Source organism: Microtus ochrogaster, unplaced genomic scaffold, assembly GCF_000317375.1.
Source record: "Microtus ochrogaster isolate Prairie Vole_2 unplaced genomic scaffold, MicOch1.0 UNK20, whole genome shotgun sequence".
Taxonomy (NCBI): Eukaryota; Metazoa; Chordata; class Mammalia; order Rodentia; family Cricetidae; genus Microtus; species Microtus ochrogaster.
Window position 1 is genome coordinate 4496134 of NW_004949118.1, and position 9576 is coordinate 4505709.

General features: G+C 45.9%; 1 protein-coding gene across 9 annotated transcripts in view; it reads right to left on the reverse strand.

Moving 5' to 3' along the window:
- The window catches only part of Ptprm (protein tyrosine phosphatase, receptor type M), a 699101-nt gene that overhangs the window by 138596 nt on the left and 550929 nt on the right, over positions 1-9576 (reverse strand). For 4 of the 9 annotated variants that reach the window (XM_013353949.2, XM_013353948.2, XM_026789491.1 and 1 more), the window contains 5 exons: positions 9163-9314; positions 5600-5674; positions 5403-5429; positions 1546-1557; positions 646-833 (listed from right to left, as the gene is read on the reverse strand). In XM_013353949.2, the coding sequence (XP_013209403.2) occupies positions 646-833; positions 1546-1557; positions 5403-5429; positions 5600-5674; positions 9163-9314 (454 nt within the window). The remainder of the gene's footprint in view (positions 1-645; positions 834-1545; positions 1558-5402; positions 5430-5599; positions 5675-9162; positions 9315-9576) is intronic. The other 5 variants (XM_026789492.1, XM_026789488.1, XM_013353950.2 and 2 more) reach the window with 3 other exon arrangements.

Below are 9576 nucleotides of genomic sequence, written 5' to 3' on the forward strand. Positions count from 1 at the left end.
GCATGACACCTGCACACCACACCTGCACACCACACCTGCATACATGCTCAATGAGCAGTATACTATTCTGAGCTAAATTTTCTGAAGTTAGAAAGTTCCCTCTGGTTTGAGAGTAAGTTTCTAGCAGAACTACTGATGATGAAAGCTGAGGAAGAGGAGATCCCTGCATTTTACATATGGTGGGAGGATATCATGGTCCCAGAAAATCCCCTTGCAGGTGTCCCCTGGGGCACTTATGACAGCAGCGTGTGCTCTGGGATGATCAGACTACGGGAGCAGTTACAGCCATGACAACAGTGTCTCGTTACTTCTGTCGACTCTTTAACAACTTTACTTCACTGTTTGGATCAACCCTTGGCCTTAAGTGAAGACGTGTTTCCCGAGACAGCTACAGAACTTGGATTTGACATAGGATTCGGTATCAGAGAAACCACTGAGCAGGAGGAGGGGAAAGATAGCCTGTGGCCAATGCATGCTTCTGCATGAGGAAATATAATAGGGAATGGTTTTCCTTTCCCGCTGAACACATTCACCAGCAGCTGGGAAAACACCTGTGGATGCCCCATCTGGGCCTGATCCTAGAGATGTCTAGGATCCAGGCAGCTTGTTTAATATACTGACAGGCGGCACACAGCCCAGGCTTACCTCATACTCCTCCTTGAAGCCATAGCCCTCAGCACACTTCATCTGAGTGATGTGTTGGAGGAGGTCTGCCACACGGATAGCCGGGTGAAGCTGCCCTGTCTGGTAAGGCACGTCAGTAGCCTCGCGCTTCTTGTACGTGTGGGACTGCACTAGGCTGCTGGTGTCGCTGGCCATTGTGTGGGTCTCATCTAGAAAGGAAGATGAAGGAGAAAAGGAAGGTGAGCCAGCAGGCTGAGTCAGGATCACGGGATGCTAACAAGCTAGCTACCGACATCCCTCCACCCTACGATGGCTCAGCCAGAAACCATAGCCTACAGGTTCGTAGGTTTAAATGGGGCTGGCAATACTTCTCGGAATGAGGTGGGAATCTTTGCTCTTACAAAGCAGTCCAAACGAGATATTGCTTCTGCGAAGCTTGTCGACAGGAGCCTTCCAGCATTTCAGTGGTAAAATTGGTAGAAGTTTCAATCTGAAACTTCCTCAAGACCTGGTGCAAAACCCAGGCTTGTTCATGTCCAATCGTCAGCTAATTCATTTGTGTAATGAAGTAAATAAACGCTACAAATGTTCTGTGAGCAAAAGAAAAGTGCACAAAATGGTTTGGCATATAAAGCTAGCAATGCGGATGGGCGCTTGGGACAAGAAATCAGAGGAGAGATAAAAACTAAGAGGGGACCTGGTTTGGGGATAATGTTCTGATGAGTCACTTTGCATGCTCTGGGATCCGAAAGCTTAACGAAATACTGTGGGCCAACGCATCACACACAGAATGTTCTACGACAGCAAACATGCAGGCCAGCACAGGGCAGCACACTGGCTCCCTCAAGTCTACGGGGAAGACACACACACACCCCCACACTCCCTCCGCAGCTTCTCCAAGGGGCGAGTTGGGGAACTTACCATTGATTGGCACTTTAAAGCGGATACATATCAGGAGAAGAGAGGAGGAGAAAAAGGAAACAGGACATAAGCAACGGTACTTGTGGAGAGAGAGCTACAAGTACTTCTACTGTGTGCTTTAGGTCTTCCAGTTAAGAGTTTCTACTCAGAGGTGGTCAGAGGGCGAAGCCTTAACCCTCCCATCATGGTAGGATGGGGCTGTTTCATTGAAGCACTCAGTAAGAAAAAGGGAGGCTAAAAATAGTATATAATTGCTTTTCATCCCCCATGAACCAAGAAATAACTAAATAAAGGCGATTTGTGGTCCGCTCATTTGTCATCGAAATTTCTTCAACAAAGCCAATCACATCGTACTAGAAAATTAATGTCAAAATTTGGCCAAACAAGCCTAAAGAGGCTCGGTTTTAATGGGTGATGACTAGTGAATCAGATTAATAAATTGCAGAAACGTTAGCTATTGAAAGTGTCTGAGGCACATGTGCTCAATTAAGAATTTCATCTTCTACGAGTTAACTCCTTAAGATGCTGAATCCCTTTAAGTTGCTTCATGAACCAGGAAGGCTTTTATGAAATCACAACGCTAAAAAAATCATTTGCAAGGAGATATCAAATCAATTTCATGTATAAATAATAGAAATATAGGAAAAAAGATGGGATTGTTTGGGAATTCACGTTATGTAGTAAACAGGGATTTCAGCTATAGTTGGTGTTAATTTTTTGTTTGTTTGTTTGTTGTTGCTGTTCTACTTAAAGGCTTAGTCTCAGGAATGTGGTGAGCTGGGCCTGTCCTGCAACCCTGCTCTGTCTGCATCGCAAAGCCCCTGGGGATGCATGGTATGAAGGGTGGCACACAGTTGTGGAGCTATGTCGCTGTGGCTGAAATGGCACCCCAACCACTACAAGGCGGCTAAAGACACAGAAAACAAAAGAAAAAAGGGTGGTAAGCTGATTTTAATGATTTGTTTTGTTTTTGGTTTTTTTTTTTTTCATTTGGATTTGCTTTGAAATTTAGCAATGTCTCTGTTCCCATCTTAATAGTCACCAATACCCCCTGGAAATTTGCATCTCAGATCTGCTTATTGGCAACCGCCAAGAGTTAGCAGCTGGGAGGCAGGATCCCTGCCGAGGGACTCAATCCACCGGGCTCTTAGTTCTCTAGGAGAGAGCTCTGTTCTGGATAAATACTAAAAAAAATATGGAACATTAATTAGTTTCCCCTCTGTGCCTCTTTTGTTCTCGTGGTTTTATACTTTGTGTGGTGAATACAATGAAATTTGCCTTTCACTGTGGCTGAGCAAGACACCGCCTACAGGACTCGGTCTTCTCAAGGGGGCTTTCCAGCCCCTGGTGATGCTCTGATCCCAGGTCTGGAGTTTTAAGGCCATGGAACTACAGTCGCTGCCAATGTTGTATATATTTCCCCACTGCACGATGATACTTGGGCCTCATTTCTAAGATGGAACACCTCTTCAGGTATTTATGTACCACTCTTCCTCCCAGAAAGAGCTGCTGTCCAGCAGACAACAGGGGAAATAGAAAGTCCTGTACCATATTGGTTAGGAAACTGGATGACCTCTCCTGTTAGACATTTCTGACCCTACCAAAACGAGCCATCAATCGGCTTTCTCTGACTGACTGAAATGACTTATTACTGGTAAACAATATCCCATGTCATCTGCTTCCTCTATTAAAAAAAAAAAAACTACCCACCAATAACTTTCTAAAGTTAGAAACAATGTCTTAGATGAAAGTATCAGAAAGGAAGATTTCTTAATATCGGCCCTGATGATTTTCTGAGAATTAATTTTTAAATTAATTTAATTAGTTATTATAAAATTAATTTGATAGCCATTAATGAATTAGTTGAAAAACACTGGCTTGGAACGGATGCTGTATGTCTGAGATGGAGGAGGATCAATCACTTATTATCTACCATCTGAGGTAAAGATATACTTAAATGCTCCTTGAAAACTGGGCCCTTCCAAGTGGAAATGAAACACTAAGGTACTAGAGCGTTGTGTCTGTCACCAGTCTCCCAACGAAATAGCCCTTCTTGTCTTGGTGTGACCTGCAACTGCTTCCGTCCCTGCAACACACAGCTCATCTTCCCGTGGCTTCAAGGGATAACCTCACTGATCCGATTCCAGCAACAGACAGATGCACAGTGCACCAGACCATGGCCCTCTACCATGCTTTCCAAGTGCTGCCACGGATCTTGCTGGTTTCTGCTACACAGATTATACCAGAAAATAGTGATCTGTGTGTGCATTTGGTGGACTTAGCTTTTCTCGCACCATTTTGAAACTTGAATTGACAGTTCGAGTCAAGTTCTCTCAGAAAAGAAGCCCAAGCAATTTCAAAGGATATCATTAATGTTCCTAATAATAAGGCAGTGGCTTTGAAGAAATGATATTTGTCTAATAGGCTTATCTTTCCCTGCTGTGAAATCTAAATGTGTTTTTCCTTTCAACAACACATGCTTCAACCATCCCTACCCACAGTTCCTCCTGAATCAGAATATCCACAGAGGAACACAGGATGTGAACGCCACAGCACACGAAGACACCACAACCTTCGCCTATCCCATAACTTCCCAAATGTCCCTGCATGGAGATCAGAACGTCAGTGTGCGCGAAATGAGCCTGTGTCCCTCACCTGTGAGAAAGATTTAAAGCAGAGTGCCCCCCCCTTTACAGCTGCTCAAACTCTATTTCGTGGGGGCTGTACCGGGCCTCAGAATAATACTTCAAATCCTCTGTCCCATACCTTAATCTCAGTTCATTTTTCTTCCTTAGGCAACCAACTTGCTTCAGCCTAACGGACTCGGGGATGGAGACGAGAATTACCCTCTCCCAGAAAAGGGGCAACACTGAGAACTGAGGGGCACAGTGGGGAGCCCTGGCTGGGGACTGAGGCCTAGCGAGTCAGGAAGAGGCTGAAGATGAAGCTCTGGCTACAAGAACTGTTATAGACCCGGAAGTCGCTTTTGGTGTGCTCCTTTCCACACGGTTAGTAGGAGAAAGAGAACACAGCCGGGATACACTCAGGTTACTTAAGCATCTCAAATGCCACAGCAGCCCATGCTTGTTTGCTTATCACGGACAGGGAATGTCCTTTCTCCTTGCCCTTCTTAAACTGTAGGAGCAGGACTTCCCCCCCCCTTGTAACCCCCCTGCTGGGAATATCTCATACTTCAAATGCATTCTGCCCCATTGGGCTAACATTCTAGCTCATTTCTTGTGACATCCAACACGTAATAAACCATTCGATGATAAAGCGCCCTCCCGCCATTCCGCTGTTCAGAACATCAGTTCCGGTAACAGTTCCACTGTGTGACTGACAGGCTGCTGGGGGGGTGCCCTAGGCAGATGGGCAGGAGGTCTAGACCCCACTGTGATCACTATGCTGTATGACATAGGGGGGCATCATTAGGAAAACGCTGTTTTTGAAACTAGCAATTCTAGTGCTTAGAGAGATAAGTGAAAATAACGAGAAGCTATTTTCACTTTTACGACTGTCATATGTCGGGCAGAATTCGGCTCTCGGAAGTACACAGCTGAGTGATGACGTGTCATTTGTCTTCCCCTGGGATCAGAACTAACATTAAATCTGAGCACAGACAGGGAAAGCCCTGGAGCTGGCACTGCTCACTGAAACCTTTCGGGATCACCATACCCCGGCATGCAGCAAATCCTTCCTACCGGTGGAGACTTCGGAGGAGGAATCCTCACCCTGCCCCATGCTCCTAGCCCCATTCCATCCCCATGCACCGTTGATACTCCGGTCTCCTCTAGAGTGAGGCTGGTTTTTCCTCAGTCACTCCTGAAACAAACTCTGGGTAAGGGGATTATTCTCACCTAAAATTGCAGTTGGCACAAATGCGTCTGTCATACATCGTAAGCGGGGCAGTGCAGAGAAAAATAAAAAGAGAAAGAACAGTAAATGGTTGATACACAGTCCCCAGTTTCCCCAGGAAAGCCACAGGAAGCCTTGCAAAAAAAGGCCAAGCGCTGCCAAAGCTGGTAAGGATGCGAGCCGGCAGGGAGGCTGTTACCTGGGTAATAGGAATTCGGCACCGATGTGCTCAGCGTGTTTGTTTTCATCGTGAAGGAGGATGGTGAAGACACAGCTGTGGATAAAAGAAAGGTTGGTCAGAGGCCGTGGATAGGTTGAGTTCAGAAGGTAGGACACTCTGGAATCATGGGAACTACCACCCTATGTGACGGGAGACCGTTCATCCAGCGCCTGGCAGTCACTGAAGTTCCCATGGCAAACACCACCGTTCTCAGCGGTCTCTGAGTTGTTAGCCTCATCCTTTCTGGGGAACAAGCCCTTCTGATCAGATCAAGACTTTTCTCATCCTATGATGGAGAACGTCTACAAACAGCCACCAGATCGAATAGGGAACTCCTCTGACTGGGGCCTTGGCCCTTGCGGTGGTGCTTCTGCTCTGAGCTGAAGTTTGCCACTAAAAGCTGTGTGAACAAGTCACATGGTTCCTGAAGAACAGCGCGAGTAGTGGTGGTGATTTGTGCTATATTGGAAATAAAACTTTTTTCCTCCGTGATGCTCTTTAAGTCTTTAAATACTTAAAAAAAATAAAGAAAAACGCTTCTATTACTTTGAATTATTTCTCTGAAGGACACATGACCACACCGTCAAACCCTCTGATTCCACTGAAGACAAACTTTGCCATTTTGAAGGCAGTATGCTCATTCTCCTCTACATTTTGATTTGTAATATTAAAACACCATTTCATCAAAGCACAATGACTGATGTGTGCCCATGCCTACGCTTCTAAGTAAGTGATTATTGGCTGCTGAGTTCCCACAGAGATACATCCACAACCGCATCATCCTACCAATGGGCAGTGCTGGGGATCCTTGCGATTCCTTGGGTTGTAATTATTTTGATGATGTGTTAATGTATTTTAGTTGTTAGAAGCAGCTCCCGCTGTAAAGGAAAGTTGCCTTTGCATCACGTTCATATCTTCAAACGGCAAATAGGCCAACAGCAGAGGGAGGAATCCCGGCTGCCTCTCATTTATCTGATCGTTTCTCTAAAACAGAAGGGCCACCTTTATACGTGATTTTGGCTAAGTTGTCAGGAATTCCGCAATCAGTGGGAACAAGAACTAAAGAAATCGTGTGTGTATAAACTGCTCGGGCGGAGAGTGGGAGGCCTCTTTCTCACCTGCAGACACTTTTATGTGCTTGGCAAAAGTGTGCAAGACAGATACAAAATAATTACGTTTATTTCCACGTTAGTGTTAAGCTATGTTTGTCTTTATTCACACTGAGGTCATTCTCACTTCCCATATTCTGTATTCCCCTCTTTATGATGTATTAAAGAGGAAGGCCCAACTCATATTTGCTGTGGTGGGCAGATTATTCTCCACTCCTAAAAATGAATTCTGGTTTACTTTTAAATTCTTCGGTCTCATTTTTCTTACAGTCTCATTTTAAAAAGCGACTCACCCTACACTAGAACTTTCTGAGTAATATCTTGCAGAGATGTGTATATGCCTGTCACATGCGTGTGCACATATAGACCTGTGTGTGTGTGTGTGTGTTTGTGCGTGTGTTGTGTGTGTGTTGTGTGTGTGTCTGTGTAAACTCTCCTAGGGTTGCTTCCCTGGTAGCTTTTATTAAAAGGGAATTATGAGAGTATTAGGAAAAAATGTTTACCACTGGGGATTCCTGTCAGTGAAAATTTAAGAGACCTCTCATGGCTAACAGGGCAGGAGGGAACAATTTCTTCTGCTGGGTTTATTAACGGGACGGTCAACAGATTCCAAACACTGGGTCAGGCAAGCCCCGACATCTTTGCATGCCTACAGATACAGAGCTGCACGGAACTAACTGCCCAGTCACACTTCCTGTCCAGAGTGATGCTCCGGAGCCCTAAGGTTCAAACTTGAAACATCCATAACTGTTTTGGTTCCTGTTCTTGGAGCGGGTCACTTCAAGAAAATGTATTCCTGAGGAAACTGACTGTGGAATAGAAGTTTGGAGCATGGATGGGCGGCCCTGGAAAGTGGAGAACACACCTGAACACTCTCTTCCTTCTTTCCTCTTTTTTTTTTCTCTTCTGGGGTCTTCACATAGTTTCACACATGCTAGGTGGGTGTCCTGCTCCGAGCTGTGCCCCAGCCCTGTGTGGCTCCCGATACACTGATGCTCAGAGAGCAGCCACTACTGTACAAACGCCAACTCTATGCATGCTCAAAAATTTGTGTTTTTTTTTCCTAATTCTAATTCATAACAAACAAAGGCAGGATACTTTAATTTGGAGCTATGCACACTATGTATTTTTTTTTCTTAGTGAAAAAATAAGTAACTTCTGTTTCAAAAAAGTCATGACAATATCACCCAAAATGTGAAGGAGTTAGCTATGACGACACACCAGTTTCTGTGCCCTCCACTGAATGGCAGAGAAGGGTAGAGAGAGGGTGGTGGCCAGGAACCCAACCTGCGCTCCCAGTGAGTCCAGAGTTGTGCCTGCTGCAAGCAAGCCCTGCAAGCCGGGGATGCAGAGAGAACACGCAAACATGGAAAGAAAAGGCGGGACAATGGTAGCCACTATCAATGGAAGAAGTCGTCTGCGAAAGCTAAGTGAGTGGAAAAGGCACGCGAGGCTCCTGAGCAGACAGGTGAGCATATCACGGTCCTAAGAGCAGAAAGGCTGGCAGTCCAGCATCCTCTAGCCAAAAGGCATGGTCAGGTGGCCAGCACACACTGTCCAAGGCACCAGTGACCCCTTAGACCTCATCTCCATGCTCCTCACGGTCATGAACCCTACCAGCATTTCTGTGCGTTGTTTTGGTCCTAGCGGTGCTGTCCTACCCACCTGCTGAGGACATCCTAATCATATGGCAGGGACCAGGGATGTCTGTATGTATGGATTTCACGCCGAGAAACCCTATGTTTGGACTTGATGAGGGTGCTCCAGAAACCACAAAATCAGGCCCAACTGTGGCGTGTACCACTGGTCACTGACAACACAGTCAGGGATGGAAAAGCTGCTCCTTTGTACCTCATATCATCAGTTGAATTGATCTCTGGAAATGCTGCCTGAACTGGGATCACAGGTGGTGGCACAGGCAGGCATTGGTTGAGCTGAGTGGCCCACCTGATGCGCAGCTTCAGAGACACTGAAGCATATTTTAATTTATTAATTGCTACTAATTGCCCTATAATAAAGGCAGAACCTGTCAGCTGAACAAACAAACAATTAACTTGTTACTGCCATTTAATGACCTGTTTCGGTAACAGACTTCCCTGGTGCAATTCCACACCTGGCTTGCTTACAAATGGGATCTAAGTAACAACAATAGGAGCGAGGGGAGCAGGTGCAGCCTCAGCCACTACCGGGTAGCCTTTGTGTCAAGGTTCCCAAAGAACTGAAAGACATTTCACTGCGGGTCCCTGGGATCACTGCCCTAGGCCCTAGCATCTTTAGAAAAACACGTTCCCTTAGCAACTCCAGGCACAGAGACTGGAAAACAGTTTTGTGTAAGTATGCTGTAAGCGGATTTGGGGTTTTAATCTCACGGAGCGACTGGAACCGGGTCTAGCCCAACAGGCACAGTGAAAGCCATGCATTGTGCGCACTTACATCTCCCATTGAGGTTGTGAGTGTCCATGAATGAAAAGGCCTCATCGCAGTTGGTGCCTTGCTCAGCATAGCTCTTGTCCATAGAATTCACCATCACAGTCATCTCCTGCCGGGTGCTGCTCATGGTCTCCTTCCGCTTCTTGGCCAGTTTCCTTGGGACAAAGAGGTCAGTTATGTAGATGTGCATGTGGACGGAAGACAGAGTCATGGTACAAGGATTGACTCTACCAAACCAGTTGTCCCTCTTGCATTGACTTATATGCTTTATCCATGAGAGGTACCCTGGCAGGCTGTAGATAGAGAAATAGAAAACAGCTACTACCTCTCTTAACAACAGCAACAGCAGCAGCAGCAACAACAGCAACAGTGATAACAACAGCAACAGCAGCAGCAGCAACAACAGCAACAGTGATA